Source organism: Triturus cristatus, chromosome 3_1, assembly GCF_964204655.1.
Source record: "Triturus cristatus chromosome 3_1, aTriCri1.1, whole genome shotgun sequence".
NCBI classification, from domain to species: Eukaryota; Metazoa; Chordata; class Amphibia; order Caudata; family Salamandridae; genus Triturus; species Triturus cristatus.
The window spans coordinates 1,090,966,087-1,090,987,616 of record NC_140583.1 but is presented as its reverse complement, the minus strand read 5'-3'; the positions used below and the strand labels follow the sequence as shown (position 1 = coordinate 1,090,987,616).

The window sequence follows — 21,530 nt, the reverse complement described above, 5'->3', positions numbered from 1 at the left end:
GAGAGACAATAGAAAAATTAAAATGTTCAACGTCCTAGACACATTTGGCTCTCTTTATGGTTAAAGCTTCATCCCAACTCGAGAGTTAAGTACAACACAAAATGTATTCTTTTTGGATAGTAGATTTGTCATGGATAACTAATATTATGAAGTCAAATTTATTTATTAAGGATTGTTGCCTTGTGACTGTAAATTCAGATTTAAATTGTGTGATTTCTAAATGTCTTGTGATCAGTAATTTTTGTGTTGATTAATAACATCATAAAAAAAGTCCGTACCAGTCTTTTGGGCGTCTAGAATTAGAATGGGAATTATTTGCCATGTGAATGGTTGTTGGTCTACTTTTGGCAACAGTCTTTGGACACATTAAGATTAAATGAAAGGGCACATCTAAAATACCTTCTAAAGTTTAGAGGAGCAGTATACATTACAATCACAAAATGGATACGGTTAATGATGGGTCTTCGAATTTATATATTACAAAGATTTTGCTGTGGACCTCTTACTTCTTGTTTGTACAGATCCTTGGAGGACAGAATCCCTCACCTCACTGTCAAGAAAAAGGTTTTTTCACCTTCCTGAATGTATAGAGTACCTTTGTTATGCTGTTCATGCACTTAACTTTATGTTCATGAGAGTAACTAGCATTTTGGTAATTTAAGTCCTTTGGAAATTGTTAAATCACTTGCTTACTTAAAATAGTTCTATATTTATTGAATATTTATTTACAGACTTCTTCTGCTCATTTTCTTTCTATACTAAAGAACAAGTTACTTACCTTCGGTAACGATGTATCTGTAAGAAACATTAGTTAGTTAGATTCCTCACCTTAGAATATCCCCAGGCGTCAGACTGGATCCGGAAGATTTTTCGTCCGCAATACCCCTTGCGCGTCGCTAGGCGTCGTCTGCGGCTCCGCGTCCGTCGTCGGCGTCGTGCGCCGGAATGACGTCGTCGGAGTACTTAGACGCCGCCCTCGCGCGCTGACGTCAGTTCTTGTACATAGCTTTCCGCGCCAGGAACGCAGAGCCATGCAAAGACCGACACTGGTGCCAAAAATAAAATCTAGGGGCCTGAAAAGGACAACCTTAACCCTAGATGTCAGTTCGCAGAACGGGGAGGATGGGTGGGTCGGTGAGGAATCTAACTAACTAATGTTTCTTACAGATACATCGTTACCGAAGGTAAGTAACTTGTTCATCTGAAAGAAACACGTTAGTTAGATTCCTCACCTTAGAATAGATACCCAAGCAATACCATCCCCGGTGGTGGGTCTGCGAACCAAGATCACACCAGAAAGTCCTGGAGGACAGAACGGCCAAAGAAGCCATCCCTCCGGACTTGGCTGTCAAGGCAATAATGCCTGGCAAAGGTGTGTAACGAAGCCCACGTCGCCGCCTGACAGATGTCCTGCAAAGGGACTCCCCGTCCCAAAGCAGTAGTAGCCGCTGTGGCCCGAGTAGAATGGGCGCGCAGCCCAACAGGAGGGTCCTTTTTTGCCAAAGAATAGCAAATTTTGATACACAAAACGACCCACCGAGAGATGGTCCGTTTGTGCACAGCTTTCCCCTTCTTAGCGCCCACGTACCCAACAAAAAGCTGGTCGTCCACCCGGAACTGTTTTGTGCGGTCCAGATAAAAGGAGAGCGCACGTTTTGGGTCCAGACGGTGGAGCCTCTCTTCCTCTTTGGAAGGATGCGGAGGCGGAAAGAAGGTGGGCAAGGTGACAGACTGCCCAAGATGAAATGGAGTCACCACTTTCGGAAGAAAGGAAGGACGAGGCCGAAGGACAACCTTGTCCGGATGAACAGAGAGAAAAGGAGGCTTTGAAGATAAAGCCTGGAGCTCACTCACCCGTCTAGCCGATGTGATGGCTACCAGAAAAGCAGTCTTAAGAGTCAGAAGACGAAGAGGACAATTGTGAAGAGGCTCGAAGGGAGCGCACATCAGGAATGTCAAGACCAGATTCAAGTCCCACTGAGGCATTACAAAAGGGACAGGAGGGAACGTGTGAGTAATGCCTTTTAAAAAGCGTGTAACCACAGGGGACTTGAAAAGAGAAGGCTGATCAGGAAGCCGCAAGAAGGCGGAGATGGCAGCAAGATAACCTTTCAGGGTGCCCAGGGCAGAGCCCTGCCGGGCCAGAGAAAGAAGAAAGAGGAGAACCTCAGAAAGAGGGGCGGAAAGGGGATCCACAGCCTTTGCTGTGCACCATGCCACAAATTTGTTCCACCGGCAGGCGTATACCGTCTTTGTGGAGGGACGCCTGGCTGCCAGAATGATATCACAGACTTCAGGAGGCAAGTCAAATGGCATCAACTGCCGCCGCTCAATCTCCACGCATGGAGGTGGAGGCTGGACAGGTTCGGGAGGAGGACCGTCCCCTGCTGCTGCGACTGAAGGTCCTCCCGAAGGGGCAGACGTATCGGGGGATCGGTCAACATAATGAGTAGCTCGGGATACCAGTATCTTCGTGCCCAATCCGGAGCCACCAAGATGACTTGGGCCCGGTCGTGCCTGATCTTCTTCAGCACTCTGGGCAGAAGTGGTATAGGCGGAAAGGCGTACAACAGACCGCAACTCCACTCGTGACGAAAAGCGTCGCCGAGCGAGTGCCGCCTTGGAAATTCCAACGCGCAGAACTGCTGACATTTCGCGTTCTTCTTCGGTGGCGAATAGATCTAACCAAGGCTCTCCCCACTGCTGAAAGAGACCGTGCGCCACTTCGGAGTTCAGACGCCCTTCGTGATCCATCATGCACCGGCGGCTGAGTTCGTCCGCTCTGGCGTTCAGAGAGCCCGCCAGATGTTGAACCACTAGGGTGACGCCCTGGTGTTCCAGCCACGTCCAGAGGCGCAGAGCCTCCTGACAAAGGGTCCACGACCCCACCCCGCCCTGTTTGTTGCAATACCACATGGCGGTGGTGTTGTCCGTGAACACCTGCACGACACTGCCCCTGACAGAGGGAAGGAAGGCTTTCAGTGCAAGTCGGATCGCTCTCAACTCCAACAGGTTGATGTGGAGACGAGACTCCGCCGGAGACCAGAGGCCTCTGATCTCCGCCTCTCCCATATGGCCACCCCAGCCCAGGAGGGACGCATCCGTCACTACGACATGCTCCGGTTGGGGAAGGGAGAGGCTCCTGCCCATGACCCAATTGCGGTCCGTGAGCCACCACTGCAACTGTTGTGCAGTGCCCTCCGAGATCAAGACATGGTCGGACAGGTTGCCGTGATGCTGGGCCCACTGAAACTTCAGGTCCCACTGCAGAACCCGCATGCGCCGCCTGGCGTGATGCACTAGTAGGATGCAGGAGGCCATCAGCCCCAGAAGCCGCAACACTAGCCTGACCGAAACCCAGGATAGAGGCCGAAAGATGGGAATCAGGGCCTGTATATCCCGGACCCGCTGTTCCGGTGGATAGACCCGGAACTGCGCCGAATCGAGAACTGCTCAAATGAAGAGAAGCTTCTGAGAGGGACTCAGGTGTGACTTCGGCACGTTGATGGAAAATCCCAGCAAATGCAGGAAATCCGCCGTAGTCTGGAGGTGGGAGACGACTGCCTGGGGCGAGCCCGCCTTCAACAACCAGTCGTCGAGATAGGGGAAGACTGGAACCCCTGATCTGCGCAGATGAGCTGCGACCACCGCCATCACTTTCGTGAACACCAGAGGGGCACTGGTGAGGCCGAAGGGGAGCACGGTAAACTGAAAATGCTCTTGGCCCACCGTGAACCGCAGGTAACGCCGGTGGGCCGGCAGGACGGGGATATGGAAATATGCGTCCTGCAAGTCCAATGCTACCATCCAGTCTCCGGGGTCTAGGGCAGCTAGAACCTGAGCCAAGGTTAACATCTTGAACCTTTCCTTTCGGAGGAAGGCATTGACGTTCCGGAGGTCCAAGATGGGGCGTAGGCCCCCTTTGCCCTTCTTGGGAACCAGAAAGTAGTGGGAATAACAACCACGACCTACTTCTGGACTCGGAACGCGCTCGACGGCCCCCTTGGCCAAGAGGGCCGAAACTTCCTCGCGGAGAAGATTCAAATGATCCCCCGAGATACGGTGGTGCTGCGGTGGCATGGCTGGAGGGGTCGTCTCGAAGGGGAGGGAGTAGCCCCTTCGGACGATTTGCAGCACCCACCTGTCCGATGTAATGGACCGCCAGTGGAGCAGGTGATGGCGAACTCTGCCGCCCACTGGCGTGGAATGGGCCTGAAAGCTCGGACTAGGAAGGCTTTGAGGCGGATGCTGCCGGGGTGGATGTGGGCTGACCACGTCGTCCTCCAGATCCGCCACGGCGGAAACCACGTCCGCGACCGCGCGCAGGTTGGTTCTACGGCTGGTGGCTTGGCGGACGTGAGGAGGCGCCCCTTCCTTGGCCACGAAAGGGGCGAAAAGCGGAGGTGTGCGCCCGCGGAGCAGAGAGGCCCAAGGACTTGGCCGTAGCCCGGGAGTCCTTAAAGCGGTTCAGCGCACTGTCCGCCTTCTCACCAAACAGGCGAGTGCCATCAAAGGGCATGTCCATGAGGGTGTTCTGGACATCCCCGGAAAATGACGTGGACCGCATCCAGGCGTGGCGGCGGAGCGCCACCGTGGTGGAAATCGCCCTACCCAGCGAGTCCGTGGTGTCAAGCCCACATCGTATGGCGTGCCGCGCTGCATCCCTCCCATCGGCCAAAGCCTGGGTAAGACGTGTCCGGACCTCCTCCGGACACAGGGGCAGCACGTCCTCCACCGTATCCCACAGAGAATGGGAATAACGGTCCAAGAGACAGGCGGTGTTCAAAGACCGCAGGCCCAAACTAAGGGACGAGAACAGTTTCTTGCCAAACTGCTCGAGTCTCTTGGAATCCCGGTCCGGCGGAGCGGTCGGGAAGGAGGATTGGGAGGTAGAGGCCTGGATAACCAGACTCTCGGGGGTGGGGTGTTGGGACAGGAAACTGGGGTCGCCTGGAGCAGGGCGGTGGCGCCTGGCAACGTTCCTATCCACAGGAGGAACTGTGGAGGGCTTGGACCAGGTGCCCTGCAGAACGTCAGTGAGGGCCTCATTGAACGGCAGCAGAGGCTCAGTGGAGCTTGCTGCGGTTTGAAGCACCTCAGTGAGGATGTTAGTCCTCACAGCCATGGCAGGCAGCTCGAGCCCAAGGGCTGCGGCCGCCTTGCGCAGCACCACAGAAAATGCTGCACCCTCCTCCGAAGCCACAGTCGGAGGAGAAGTGAATCCAGTGTCTGGCGAGGTATCCAGACCACTGGCCTCCCCCAGTTCATCTGCCCAGTCCTGTGAAAGCTGCGACTGAACCCCTCCCAGTCGCCCCCGTCTTCCGATTCCTGATAAACAGGAGAAATGATCGGAGCCGGACTGTAGAGATGATAGGTCTCAAGCGGCGCCGGACGCGGCGTCGGTCGACGCCGTTGCGGCGCCGGGTCCGGAATAGGGCTAAACTGGGGTTGGACGCCGTCCGGAGTCGGCACCGAAGGCGCCGGAGGTGTAGGCGTCGGTGGTTCATTCGCCGGCGCCGGTGGAGGAGTGATTAGGTCAACCGGCGTCGACGGGGGCCCAGGCATGGGCCCCGCGGGGACCTGCGGCGTCGAGACCGGAGTCGTCGACGGCGCCGGGGCCAAAGCCGCCGGCAGGCAAGGTCGCCCAGTCGAGTCCGCGGGGCCCGAAGGCGCGCCAGCGGGCGTCGACGGCGGGGCCAGGCTCCTCATGGCCGAGAGGAAGGCACTGACCTCCGCCGGCGTCGCGTTAGTTCCAGGGACCGGAGGGTATGGGGACGGGCGCGGCGCCTGCGGCTCCGCCGGAGCCGCGGGGGTGGAACCACCCGGACCCTCGGCCGAGTCGCGCGACCGGCGAGGGGAGTCCGAAGAGCGATGTCGCCTCTTGGACTTCTTAGAGCGTTTGGACTTACCCGACGACTTGGAGCCCGACGATCGATGGTGGCGTCGGCTAGGGCTCCGCGAGCGATCCTTGGACCTCCTCCTGGACCAGGATCGCGCACGACGCGGAGCCGAGTGGCGAAGCTCGAGAAGCTTGCGGGACTGCTCCCGCCGAGCCTTCGAAGTCAGGGCCTGGCAATCGGAGCACGACTCCGCGTCGTGGTCGGGGCCTAAACAGTAGAGGCACCGGCGGTGGTGATCGGTCACCGACATCAGTCGATGGCAATCCTCGCAAGCCTTGAACCCAGGCATCCTACCGGCACCAGATGTCGACAGACAAGGATCAAAAGTGATCAAAAAAGATTTAGTCAAAAAAAGACTAAAAAGGGGTAGCTCTCCCGGATCTGCGCTTACTGACGCGGAAAAAAGAAGAAGAACTGACGTCAGTGCACGAGGGCGGCGTCTAAGTACTCCGACGACGTCATTCCGGCGCACGACGCCGACGACGGACGCGGAGCCGCAGACGACGCCTAGCGACGCGCAAGGGGTATTGCTGACGAAAAATCTTCCGGATCCAGTCTGACGCCTGGGGATATTCTAAGGTGAGGAATCTAACTAACGTGTTTCTTTCAGATATAAAAGATAAAATAGCTATGTGCTTTTTAAAAGACTTGGTTTCTTCCAATGGCAAAGTTCTGTTTATTTATAACATTACAATTTTTAATCAGTATTGGGTTTTGAGGACTAAATAGGTTTTATCACCTGGTTGGAGACGTGGTTAAATAGCGATGTTTTCATCTATGGAACCAAGGGTTCGGATACTGGTTTCTCCCCACACATGATCAAACTGGATGCTCTTGGATAAAAACCTTGCATTTAAAAAAATATTATAATCCATCTCCTATGTTAAATTTGTATAGATTCTTTGGTCCTCTCACAGGTGCTTTTCATAATGCAAGTATAAACTACCACTTTCTATATGATGGTAAATGTACACAGCTACACGGATGTATGTCGTTACAACGCACACTTTTACAACGCATGCACTTACAACGCATTTTTTACAACGCACAATCCATTACAACGCATGACATTACAACGCATGACACTACAACGCATTTTTAAAAACTACCTTTACAACGCATTCCATTACAACGCATAATATTAAATTGCATTTAAGGTAAGTATTAGATAGTATAGGGGTAAAAATTACTTTTCTAACTCCAGGGGGTGCAACAGCAGGGAAAGTGTTGGATAGTATAGGGGTTAAAATTACTATTCTAACTCCAGGGGGTGCAACAGTAGGGTAAGTGTTGGATAGTATAGGGGTAAAAATTACTATTCTAACTCCAGGGGGTGCAACAGTAGGGTAAGTGTTGGATAGTATAGGGGTAAAAATTACTATTCTAACTCCAGGGGGTGCAACAGTAGGGTAAGTGTTGGATAGTATAGGGGTAAAAATTACTATTCTAACTCCAGGGGGTGCAACAGTAGGGTAAGTGTTGGATAGTATAGGGGTAAAAATTACTATTCTAACTCCAGGGGGTGCAACAGTAGGGTAAGTGTTGGATAGCGTAGTGTAATATTATGCGTTGTAATGGTATGCGTTTTAATGGTAGTATGCGTTGTAATGGAATGCGTTGTAAAGGTAGTTTTTAAAAATGCGTTGTAGTGTCATGCGTTGTAATGTCATGCGTTGTAATGGATTGTGCGTTGTAAAAAATGCGTAGTAAGTGTAGTGCGTTGTAAAAGTTGCGTTGTAAAGGTTGTTCCCCCAGCTACACATCTTGTTTTGTCTTCGACACCTAAAGTTTTACTCTACAGCTCAATGGTACAATTTTGCACAGCAGAAGCACCTCTACTCAATTGTTGGGCATATCGAAACTTTCACTGCTCCTGACTGAAAGGTTATCAAAGAACTGACTGAGCACTGCATTTAGCTTTTCCGATTATAAATTAGGATTACACCTAATTGTGAAGCAGTTTTCTCAACTGGTAATGTAAAGTGCATCCACGAAGAGTGATGTGTCAACGTAGACTTACATATTAGAAAAGAGAGTCATTATCATCTTTCATTAATTCATTAGCCTATGCTATCTCACCAGAAGATGGGATTGAAGTAGGCAAACCTATCTGTGTAAATGAATCCAGCCATTAATATTGTAGAGCAGTTATGTTGAGATAAAATGTACATATGCTTGGCCATAACAAGTACACATACAAAGTTTTAGTGAATTGGTTGCTACAGAAATATTTTGTTTTTGAGAATTTACTGCATTTACTGTGTAAAATGGTTTTCAGTCTTTTTGTAGCCTGCTTGTGTTTCTGATGCACTAAAAAGGTCACAGAAATGTGAAATTAGAAGGAATTGCCACATCACATACAGTCATAGCAATATAACGAACATGCATGTAGTTTTGCCTCATTCGTCCACTTTCTGCCTTTCTAGAAAATCCTGTCCAGGCTAATAATAAATTTACACTGCGCGGATACAAAATGATCAGAGACGAACCAACGTAAAGATTCAAACTCACGCAGAACCCAATCTCAGTTTATGGCATGGTGGCAGAAAACATACACTTTGTGTTTATGAAAATAAGCATTGTTGCAAAAGAGAGCAAGGTGTGGAAAAGAACATGAAATAAGTAAGTGTTTTAGGAATTGACAGAGGAAAAGAAACACTGTTATGATGATCAATCAGATGGTCTTAGAATCAGTGTTTGTGGTTTCACCAACAAAACCTCTCAGTAAAACCTACAGTCAAACTCTCAAATAAAACAAAACTATCAAGTAAAATCACATTATTTAAAACATACAAAAAACATGCAGATCTGCCAACTCCTTTCAGAGCCAGCTGAGAATAGCTGTATCCCACGGGCATCCAGAGAGCAGCACATAGACATCACAACTATCTGAGATCTAACCCTACAAATAGCAAATCCTTCACTGTAGATGTAAATAATCCTAAACCCTTCCAGAGCATGCAGCACTGCACTCTCAACCTGAAGCACTGCACTCACCCTCGAGGGTCTAATCACCCACACTAACATTGCACCCAGTCACCAAGCTTATTTCACAGAGCAGATAGACTGAAAGGGCACACCTTGCTATTACCAGCTTCCTGCGCTCCTCCGTGCTGTAGGACTGCAGTAGTGGGATTCCTAATAACCTCACCTCCTTAAGTTTGGGTAGGCAATTGAGCTTATCAATGTCTTCCCAGCAATTCAGACCTGCTTCAAAAAATAATGGGTTTAGAAATGATGCACAGGCAGGGCACAAAATACAATCTGTGACAAATTGGGAGAGAATTCCGTTACTGTGCATTCACTCCAGTGGCCATATCTTCAATGCCACACTAAAATCTATATGTAGCTGACTACCTACTCAAAACCACATCCTCGTTCATAAGAATGCTCCCTTCCACCTTTACAGCGTATTACATATAAATTCTATATTTTCAAAAGGCAGCCATTTTCAAGTGCCCACACAACAAATACACCACCATGTATCATTACTGCGATAACCACAGTGACTTCACTCATCATTGCCCTGATAAGCAAGGAAGGGTACACTTCGAATACACATGCATTTGCATAAACAGACTCACCTGCTAATCATCGCCACAAGGCATCCCCGCTGTGAGAACCAGTGCACACATATATGGAAAATCACTGTATAAATAGATTGTGTTAATCTGATACGCCCATATCCCCACTGTTTAATGGTACCGGACATACAACTTGGCCTCATGCTTTAACCTAACATTCCCCCACCTGCAAATCAATCTCTACTGGAAAGCAGTACTCGGAGAATCCAGCATTTGTTTTCAAGTGATGCCTCTCGCTAGTACATATTTTCCTGCCCAACATCCAGGTTTTGGATTCTGTCTTCTGTAAGTTGAGGCTAAGCTGCAGCAGTGGGTGAGCACTAAATAGATCATGAATATTGATTTGGCGATGTCCTAGTACACCGCTCATGCTCCATGTCATCAAGGGTAGACCACCACATCCATGTTTAAAAACATTTTTATTTCCCCTTCCACATCAGTTCTAGCTCCAGACATGGTCAGATTTTGGGGAGGGGGCATCATTTTTGTCTCTCTTGAGGCTAGCATTGTATTCCCAACATCCCTGAGATCCAACAAATACTACAGACATTCCAAAAGTATTTTAACGGGTATCCAGACAAATCTGAGCCCCACTGCTACTTTATGAAGTTATCTGTGCAAGGTTAGATGTCTGTACCGCAGCCTTGCACTCCACTACAAGGGTCTCCCAAAAGTGACAGACTTTTGTAATATGTGTCATTTTTGTTCTGTATTGCCCGGTACCTAACCACCCACCTTCATCACAACCACTGTCACTCTTTGCTGCTCAATTAGCTCTGTATTAGCCTGCTGTTATCCAAGGATTTTGAGTTATATTTTTGATTCTATGATGCCACATTGACGAGATTGCAGGCACTGTTACCGGGCCAGGGAGCCAAGGGGTCAGGTTCAGCTGCAAGTGCAACAACATTAGGCGGAGGAAAGGTGAATATTTGCAGGCAGTGTGTCAGGAGGCAAGAGGAAAGGTGTCATTCTGAAGACGGTATCAGATATTGCATGGTCAGAATCTGCAGCGTCCCAGGATCAAGGAACAGAGGAGTTAGGTCCTGCAGATATAGCAACAGGCACAAACAGCTTGGGCTGCGTGAGTTGGGCTCTGTGGGTAGACTAACAGAGATGAGGAGCAAAGAATTCTGTTCTGCTTTCAAGTACTAGGTGTTAGGAATAGAGGGGTTGGTTTTGCAGGCAAAGCACCAGGTGGAAATGGGATCAGGTTCCTCAAGCAATGTACAAGAGTAGATTACTGGGAGCCATTAACTGTCGGAAGTTTCCCGGGGCGGATTAGGAGGCAGCATGTACAGAACAGGCTGCACCAGGGACGAGGGTTCAGGCTCTGTAACCAGTGACATAGGAGTAAGGAGCAGAGTGTCAAAATGTTTACGTGCTTTAACATGGGCCTCAACTCTAACACCTATGTGGCTACAATAATGACCACATCATCAATACACATCCTACTTCTGGTAAACACAGCATAATCACGCAACGAGCAGTGATAACCACAGCATCATCACACATCCCTACAGGGAAGATCCCAGCACTAGCATACAACTTTAACCTGACAAAAAACCACATCTATCTTGTGAGAACCACATCATCGCACATCCTTTCTTTGGCGCCCAAAAGTCATTAGATGCCCCAAAAGTGATTACCACAGCATCACCACACATTGCCAAGCAGAATACACATTCACAGTGTAGCAGTCACACAGCATCACATATCCTCCCTTTTGGTAACTACTGCATCAGCGTCTACCCTGGTCGTAAGCACTGCATCCACACAAACCAGAATTATAAAAAACAAGCACCTCTCCCACACACATCTGGTTTACGATACTCACAGAATCACAAATCTGCACTGTGCTAACCACATCAGTAGGATGTCATCCTCAAACAGCCCAGTGCAGTTAGCACTACAGTTTTAATGCTCTGAAAATGCTCACAGCTCTGCATCAAGTATTGGCAATAAACACCTGTCAAGACTCAAAACTCGGTAGACTCATATTTGACCCAGCCACAACCAAGCATGCCACATCACAGCCACAGGTCAGTGTTTCCACGCATTGACCCTACCTACACCACACTGAAAAGCATGATGATGGTGGACAATGTAAATCTAATCAAATCACAATAAATTCAGACTTCTCCAACATATACTTCACATTGCTGCATTTAGTACAACATACAGCAGTGCCAATATATATATTCCCAATGCATATTTGCAAAGAGTCACAATTGCAGCGTTTGGGCTCAGAAGACATGATTAGAAAAGTCTGAGGACTCCTAAGTGACACTATTGCTAGGGCGCACATCTAGAGGGGTCATCACTACAATGCGCATACGTAGGATTTCTGTCTCTAGTGAATGGGTTCTGGGTGTGTGTAATTGCAATGTGTGTAGGTTTACAGGTTGCAGTGTGCCTTCTTTTGTAGGTGCCCCCATTTCACTGTATAGGGGTTGAGTGCATTAATGCAGTGTGTGCTTTCTATATGAATCATTCTTGCAAAATGCATAACTGAAAGGTGTCCCAATTGAAGTGTGTTAGATCCTGACCCGTCATTAGTATCATGTGTTTCGTAGGCGCCCCTGACGCAGTACACAGGTTCTAGAGCTGTACTTACTGCTGCATTTTTTACTTCAAGGTTCCCCTGGTGCAATGCAGCGTTCTTAAGGAGTAATTATTGTAGAATGTGGGGTCTAGAGCAGTCGTTGCTGCAATGTGTAGACTTGGAAGGCAACTCGATTGTAATACCTGGCATTCTTGGGGTGACATTACTATTGAAATGTCTGGTTCTATGGTACACCAAATGTGTTCACAATGTGTCATTAATGCAGCACGTGGGTCCTACAGTCAGTGCTGCGGTGTTTACACTTAAAAGGTCTCCTTGCAGTCCATTTATGCAGTTCATAGACTTAACGTTGTACCTGTTACAGAGTATGTGTTCTGGGTCTGGTGGCTTAGTGGACTAATGCATCCACTGTAGAGGTCTGTGTTCGACCTCATGGTCACAGATTCAAATCCCGGCGGGTCCACTCAGCCTTTCATCCTTCGGAGGTCGATAAAATGAGCACCATTGAGTTGGGTAACAATAAACATCTGTTATTCAGCGCCAAGATATCCTTGGGTGAGCGTGCACTTTACAAATACACGTACTGTTCTATAGAGATATCATCAAAGTAGTGTGTAACTTAGAAGGTGCTCTATTGGTGGTACACGTGATCTAGGGGTGTCATTACTGCAGTGTGTATTTTTTAAAGGCACCCCTGTTGATGTAAATGGGAAAAATGTGTTTGCATCTATTTCACTGGCATGTTATTTCCTCATGGATTACAATGTTTATTGTTAAGCATCTCATAGTTTGTCATTTCATTTTCAGTTGTACAATGAAAAAAATACATAAGTAAGAAGTTTATAATAAGAGGTTATGGTTAAGAGTAAGGGTGGATGCCTAAGGAGTTACCGGTAAGGGATTATGGGTAAAAGGTTAAGGTAGGGGTAATTGGTAAGTGGGAAAAGAGGTTATAGAGAAGGGTTAGGGGTATAGGGTAAGGGATAAAGGGTGAGAAGTAAAAAATAAGGAGGTAAGGGAATAAGGTTATGGCTTATATAGGGAGATTCGTAAGGGTGACATCATTAAATAATAAAACAAAGTAATTTGTTATGTATTAGTAAAGGGGTAAGGTAAAAGATTCAAGGTTTTAGTAAATAATGAGATTAGCTCAAGGAAACAGTGAAAAAAATGAGTTATCCACAGAATTACGACAAAATGGTAATCAAGGGAAAAAGCTGATTGGAAATGATAGACAAACAGCAAGCAGGAAAATGTTCCGTATGCATTCTAGGTGTCATTCCTGCAGGGTGCATATGTAGAATTTGTCATTACTGCCGAGTGCGGCAGCATTTATGAATTCTGGGTGTTCTCAACCTCTTACTTTGTACAGACACTGAAGTTGGCAACTCTGCAGAGGGTGATCTCTTGAAGTGTTTTTACTGCACTGTGAATGTTTGCAGCGTTTGCGTTGTAGAGGTGTTGTTACTATAATGTGCATACTTAAAAAGTAAAAGTGCAGAGTGCTGTCTGACGTTAAGTTAGTACTGAAGTCTGTGTATTTTGAAGGCGTCTTTACTGCAGTCTGTGGCCTTGAGGTGTCATTACTGCTCTGTGCTTTCTTAGCATGAGCCAGTATTGCAGAGCGATAACTCTGCTGGGGCTATTCAGGGTGTGCAGTGCAGAGTCTCCAAGGTTCAAACACTACAGTGTGTGCGTTCATAAGGTAATACAAATTATGAGCAGCAAAAAGGGGTTCTCGCAGTGTCTTGTTTACATCAGGAACTTTGGGGGTACAGAAAGTGACAAATCGCAGTGAATTGCCCTGACATTTTGACAGATGCATGGCATGGTTTTGGAAGAGGTCGATTTTACCGTTAGGGAGCTGAAAGTGGTGCCTCTGTGTTGGGGTGTGAGGACACAGACACAACACAAACATAGTACCACTGGTGAGTTTGTGCAGTGTACACGGAGAGTGAAGGAAATGCTGCCGCACCATGCATACCGCACCTGATTTGTGAAGACTGACAGATCGGAGGTTTGGGAAGAGTCGAGCTAGGGAATCGTCTTCCTCCTCGATGGCTAGGACATTGTTATTGGCCAGAATTAGAGTGTCCAGGCTCGGGAACATGGTTCCTAGCTTTCGGATCTCGCTCCAGTCCTCCAGTTGATTGTCTGTAATATGCAGCAGCTTCAGAGAATGGCAGCAAACGGGAGAGCAAATCACGGTGTTGTAGTCATTAAGGCACAGAAAGAGCTCCTCCAACCTAGAAAGCGAAAGAGAGAGATCGTGAGTTAGACTAGTGGGGTCTCAGAATCTGGTCACCAGCAAAGCAACGCAGCCTTTCCGTTGCAAAGTAGGAAATTATTAACCACAATTTTAGCACATTCCCAAACCCAGGGAACGCCTGCAAGGGAGAGGAATTCATCATCCAACATCCAAGCAAACTATTCCCAGGAAGCGCCCACAAGCCCTGAGGTGGTCACATGATGCATCACTGCATGTCATCCAATTGATGTTCGAGATAAGGCTTTGGCAGCACAGACAAACTTCTGGTGCAGTTGAGGCAATAGCGTAGCCCATGCCGCAAAACCTAGACAGTCAACCTTCATAAGCATTGTTGGGCATGCTTTCTGAAGACAGACCCATAGGTACATGGTTTTATCTTAAGGAATTACATTAACTTCATTACAGAAACTTCAGACCATAAAGAACGCCGCAGCCAGACTGATCCTCGGCCTTCCCCGATAAACCCACATCACACCCCACCTCAGAAACTCCATTGGCCTCTTGTACAGAAGAGATGCCAATTCAAGCTGCTGACCCATGCACACAAGGCTCTACACAACCAAGGACCCGCCTAACACTGACCACCACCTGAACTTACGCCAACCATCGAGAAGAATATGCTCCGCCTCCCTTTCACTTGCCCATTCTCCCTGCATCTACCGAAGTAGAAGCGGAAGACACTCCTTCTCCCACATCATAGCAAAGACCTGGAGCAGCCCCCCCCCCCCATGCACCTACAGACCATCATCTTACTTCAGGAATCCAAATGGCTGTTCAAAAAAGCCTCCCGGGCCTGCAAGCACATGGAAACCCCTATCGGGTGATTAGCCGCGCTTTATAAATCCGGATTGATTAATCATTGAACACCATGACTACGTAAGAAGTTTTGGGCTAAACACTTATACGCTAGCATCGCTAGAAGCTTCCTAGTTAACCCACATTCATAACTCGCAGGACCACTTTTTTACAAAAAGTCGTCCGTCGATTTCTTTTACCGAGCATTCACGACTACGTAAGAATTCTGGGGCTAAATAATTTAACGCAAGCATCGCTAGGAGCTTCAAACAGAATTTATAGTTAATCCATAACGTGTAGGCACCACTTTTAGCTATACAAATGGACGACCACGTAGGAATCCTCGGACCGAATATGTTAATGTAAGCACCGCTAGAAGCTCCAATAGAACTTATGGTTAATCAACACCTAAAATGTGTAGGCAGTCAAGGCACCGAGACAACTAATCGTCACACATAAACAGATTGTCTATGGGACACACCACACGTATCACCACGCACCACGCATAATACCTACAGCACGATTATGGATTTTTCAATTTCGAGCCGAAAATAATTGCCACATTAACCATCCTTGTACATAGAACGTGATATACCATCAGAAGTTATTTGACAATCAAACCAATCGTTCATAGTGGTGGAAATGTAGATAAAGTGTAAACTAGAAATAATGAGTTGTTTAAAAAAGTATATGTTTTCATATTGTTTACAGATTCTATATTCTTATGTTTTGCAAACTTCATGTATGGTGAATAAGGGGTATTTAATTATTGTTACAGATTATCCCCAGATGAAGGCCACACAGAGGCCGAAATGCATTGGGAATTGAAAATGTCATGTTTAAGAATGAACTGCAGTGAGAATAAACTACAGTGACTTTTACAAGGATTAAAATAAAAACGTATGAATTGAAACATTTGGCTGAACATTTATTCAACAAAAGGATTACCTATACAATTTGGAGATAAAACAACCTTCAGTAGGAGGCTATTTCGTAGCCCTGGGGACACACCCCACAGGCAGTGGGGGTGCAACCTGTTTGGTTAATAACTAATGTCCCCATGTGCTCGGTGTTTCACAGAGCACAGGAAGCATTTCAGATGTTCTGTCCAAGACCACTACGGTTTGTATAGGGACCCCAGCTGTGAAAAATGAGACCTCTCTTTCCTCATTTTATAGTAAAATACAGGAGCTAACTTCAGGGTTGTGAGCCCCACATCACACTGGACCCCAGTGCCTTTGCTCCTGCTGTGCCATCAGTAACCACGCTCCTGGATCCCAGACGGAAGGCATACAGGAGAAGTTTGCGTCAGGTGGGCTGCTCTTAATTGGACTGGCCATCCAAGCCATTTCCTTTTAGGACAGTTCTGCCGTGTGCTTCTAATGGTGGAGCCAGCAGTGGCTCTCCCACCACAAACACAGCCTTTATACGAGCGAGTGGATGGGACTTCTGAAGTTTTTTTGTGGAAGTACCATTACCACCAACCGCCACATGAAGCATTAAGTAAGATTATCTGGGTATGATAATATGCAGCGCACCAACAATGAGCTACCTTTTTGTGGTGCATGGTCAGTGCGCCGCCCAAGGGCCTGTTTGTTTCTGTGTCAGTATTCAGGCGTGGGTGCAGAGGCAAAATGATTCTCTCATTTGTGTGGGGTCACCCCACATGCTGAGGGAATGTTCCTTGAAGATAGCTCTGGTGCTCTATTTGCACCGGCGCGATCTGTATTACAGAAGAGGGCAGACAAGCCTCCTCTGCAAGGTCTTCTGTAATACTACAGTGCCATGAAGTGCAGAAAACGGGCGCACACGTCCGTTGCCCCCCATGGCGCTGTTTGTAATACAGCATATGGGGCAGACAAGCCCATCAGGCCCTGGGGGCCTGATGCATAATGTGGCCCCTTGGCATGTATTACGCAACAAGCACACTGACTCGGTTTGTGCCACAGTGCACCTTTAAACAGATGTCCCGGGTGCGAAAGAAACAGTGTGACCTATTGTGAGCTATTTGCTGCACCCAGGGCAGCTGCGCACTTATGCTAGTGAGAGACGGAAGCAGCCAGTCCGTCTTCCTCTGGGCAGGTGGCCAAAGATCCCCCCCAGAGGCAGTTGCAGTTAGTGACTGCACCCACCTGCGGAAGATGACTCTGGTCCATGGGACCCCTTCACCCCACTTACAGGGTTCGCTCTCACGGGGCACACGGACTATGTGCCACCTTTTTTTGTGTGGCGCACAGTCAGAATGCCTCCTGATGACCTTTTTAACCTGTTCTGTGTGTGATTGTCCGTAAACGGGTGCGGTCAGAGATGCAGGAGGTTTCCTGGATTAGCATTAGGCCTCACTCCCATGCTAATGAGGGAACTCCATTGTAAACTGCGCTGGTAGTTTATGTGCACCAGTGCTACCTGTGTTGCAGAAAAGGGGGCATAACCGCCTGCTCCTTCTTCTGCAATACTGCAGTGGCACAGGGGCACTAAAAACGGGCGCACATGCCTGTTGTACTGTTTGTAATATGGCGCCTGGAGTCCTTTCTCTGGTACGGAAAAAGTGCCTGTGCACACAACGGGAACATACAATTGGTAAGCATAAAATCGACAATCTCAACTGTTTTACTTTTTTGACAAAGTAATGGAGATGTAATATTGAAGTATAATATATGAAAAGAAAGGTACATAAAGTGTATAAAGTGGTTCTACACCATGTTTCCAATTCATGCCTCTTAACAATCACAACTGTTTGCCAAGGGAGAGAAGGCATACCCTTTTGGAGGCAGTTCATTAAAGTTATGAAACGGAATTATGGAGCGGACAGCAATTTATCTAATCTATGAGATAAAAATAACTTCTGGGGTTAGCCAAAGTTTGGAGAAAGTAACCTAAAGATTGTTGATTTCATGCAAGCCCCTTGAACCTTAATGCTTATGCATACATGCAATTCACTTGTTTCAGAAAAAGGACTGTTTTTTGTTTTCTCCACAGTACCATAGGTAAAGGTGCCTTGAAGAGCTTCTCGACTCAAAATGCATTGGGCAAATATTTAAACAAATTATTTATATGGACGTAATAATGTTAAGGACACATTCAATTAAAAGTTATGTCAGTTAGAATCCTCACTTACTAATAAAGAAGCTAGTTTAAACGCTGCTCTCAGAAGCATGTATTTTTTTTTTTTTTTTACTAATTCCAAGACCATCATTAACTGTAGTAAGCATGCTATATAGGTGCCCCACTATATAGTGTACTTAAACAGGGCACATTTGCAATGCAAAATGTCCACCCCTTGATCAAGGTTGTCTAGTGGGAGACCTGTCACAAACACTCAAGAGTAGTGTTGATAGTTTGAGATGCTCAGACAACTATTCACAGGGAGCACTGTGCCTCTCTGCAACACAGCGCATCTTCAAACAGGTGTGCCGTGCGCAAACATAACATAGTGTGCATCCCTCAGGGCAGAGCATTTTTAAAGGGCGGACTAGCTGTGTAAAGTAGCGGGTCCATCATTCTCTGTACAGATGGCACTCGCCTGCACTTCAAAGAGGGGACAGAGACAGGCAACTGCAGCCACCTTCAGGAGGATATTTAGGGGGACCTTGGGACCACAGGTGGCGCACCGACTGTGTTCCCCATCTTTATGGTGCACTGTTAGTGCACCTACAGACAGCTTTGTGCGTCTGCGCCCAAGTCCATATTACAGCACAGGTACAGAGGCGAATCGATTCGCTCATTTGCACAAGCCACATCCCTATGCAAATGAGGGAGCACCCTTTAGATTAGTGCCAGCACTATATGTGCACCTGCGCTATCTGTATTACAGAAGAGAGCGCACAGGCTTTTAGGCCCTCTTCTTAATACAACAGTACTTCAGGGGGTGCAAAAAATGGGCGCACCTGCCCATTGCACCCTGGGGCACTGTATGTATTACAGGCCCTGGAGTGCTCACTGCAGATGAGAGGTAGAGAATGCACAGTGCGGAGTACACTAACAAACCAACATCCAACCTTAGTTCAGAGGGCAACAGTTACCTCTCTAGAGAACACAAGCATCCAAAAGCCAGGGCACAGGGTCTAGGAGGAACTTTTCTGTATACGAGGAAGCAAGTCTTCAGATGCCTGGATGCAGCATGCAACTGTCAATATCCTTATGTTTCTTTTTATCTTAGGTGGCTTATATGGTCTGTGAATACTTTAACAGCTGCAATATACATGTTAGAGCTACACTACTAAACATATAACTCAAAAGCATGATGCTGCAGTGTCTAAAAGAGCAGAAGTGAACAGCGAACAGAGAGTATACTTAGGGCAGTGTGTCCATCGCATGGCAGGATTTCTTCTTTTTGGCATCAATATGATGAATCCTACGGAACTCGGGACAAAAGGACAGTTACACACTGTCTGCAACGGAGACCCAGGTGGAACTCGTTCATTAGCTCAATTAGTGATATGCCTCCTCACTCATGTGGTAAACGAGTTATCTCGCACTTTATACCCCTCCCTCAAGCATGTACTAGATTCTTTCAGGAGCCTGCTGTAAAGCCTGTCAAGTTTCTGCTACCTCTTTGGAAGGGGCTCTGTCGATCCTTAGAACAAGGATTGAGATATAGATGTAGATATATATTTATGTTAAAGCAGTGGAATGTTGGTGAGGGAGAGAGTCAGTTGGTGGATGGGCTGAGCAACAGGAAGGCTGCTCCTGGTGGGGCTTCTCTACATTATAACATATGTCTTGAATAAACCCACTAGACTAATCTACATGGAACCGGACCTGCTTTCTTTTACTACAATATACTTCCCAGTATTTCATATCTCAGTTCACTCTACCGTCACACTGGCTCGTTTGGGATCCCACACACTATGGACACCCTTATTCTCTATAAGTGTGTTACAACCTCTTCTCTGCCTCCTCGCCACATATTTCAGCATCTCATACCTTCCTTGAGTAGGCCTGCTGTTGCCTAGTAAAGGCACGCCGTGAGACTATTCCAGACCTCCACATATATGTATGTATCAGCTCCAACCCACTTGAAGGCCACGCCAACCGTTAACCACTCTTTCAGTTCACTCTTTCCATTCTACTGATTCCTTTCACATATCCACACCATCCATTTGTCACCCCACATCTGCCCCAAACTCGTCTTTCAGTCAAAAGAGAACTCCAAACTATCCACGTAAGCTTTACTAGTGTAGCGAACCCTAATTAGGGCTCTCAGAATGTCTTCCAGTCCTACACACCATTCATATCTGCCCCCTCTATGCCTTAATTTAGCTTTGTACAGCATCCCCCTGTTCACACCTACTCACTGTGGTAACTCTTGCAGAAGGGTGTGCACAGTTTCCCACGTGGCTTTGCTGTTGTTGAGGACCAGTTTGCGAACCCCAGAGAAAGACTCTGCACAACTTCTTTCTAACGTCGACTGGTGCAGAGGGTTGGAGCTAAGATTTAGGAACTGCAGCTGAGGTACATTGGACACAATTTTACGAACCTTGACATAAAACAGAGAAAGCTGCGTTAGTGTTGCAAGCAAGCAATAAAGGCATTGATTACTGGAGTAAGTCTTTGTGTCAGGACTGAAATGACACTATCTGTGTGTAGTCTGAGTGGCTGAAAGTACAAAAGGAAGGTAGGCTCCTGTAAAGAGGCATCGTCGGTTGGCATGCGTCTCCATTTGCCTTCACATGTGTAGTCTCCCAGTTACTCTGTATTCTACACTACCTACACAGTAGATTGAAATTGCTGGCTGTATTATCTACTTATGAATGTATAGGATCTATAGGTGAAAAACAAACGTCATGTTCTTTCACACTTCACCAAAAATTCCAAAACTGAATAGTAGATGCCATTCTGTGATGCGCAATTTGGCACTGAAGTAGACATTGAAATAGTCAATTTAACCAGTCTGGCACATGGCTGCACCACATTGTAGAAATAGTGAGGCTGACATCCCCCGACTAAAATGCTCCCTCTGAAAATGAGGCTAAATGACCAGCTGCTTCCATCTGGAATACCATACACTTTAAATGCAACTTGTGAGAAAAAACTCAATACACAATGGGCTATAAAAAAAGATATACTTATTCACATAGACTGTCAAAGTTGCTGCAGTGTTCACCCGGTTGAAGAGTTTTCACAGTTATAGTTCAACACTATGACAAAGATGGTAAGAAAGCAGGGGCAAGTGCTTGTTTGAAACTCTCCACTGGCCAACAGGCTGCCTTGTATGCCACTCACGTTACTTTATTTAAGAAGCGTTTAATATTTAACTAATAAAATAGAGGGCAGATCTCGATTTAAGCTCGCTTGTAATGATTTGTTAAGTACGGTTTATAAAATTGCAATATACACGTCTGAGATTTCTCTTAGAATATGAAATGGGTCATCTAGGTCACAATATCGCACATGACTAATATAACAAATGTGAG

At 47.0% G+C, this 21,530-nt stretch overlaps 1 protein-coding gene across 3 annotated transcripts in view; it reads right to left on the bottom strand.

Annotated features, from left to right (window-relative positions):
* The window catches only part of TBCEL (tubulin folding cofactor E like), a 262,263-nt gene that overhangs the window by 33,058 nt on the left and 207,675 nt on the right, over positions 1-21,530 (bottom strand). For all 3 annotated transcript variants that reach the window (XM_085645968.1, XM_085645969.1, XM_085645967.1), the window contains exons 4-6: positions 20,412-20,593; positions 14,040-14,296; positions 8,981-9,107 (exon numbers count right to left, since the gene is read on the bottom strand). In XM_085645968.1, the coding sequence (XP_085502094.1) occupies positions 8,981-9,107; positions 14,040-14,296; positions 20,412-20,593 (566 nt within the window). The remainder of the gene's footprint in view (positions 1-8,980; positions 9,108-14,039; positions 14,297-20,411; positions 20,594-21,530) is intronic.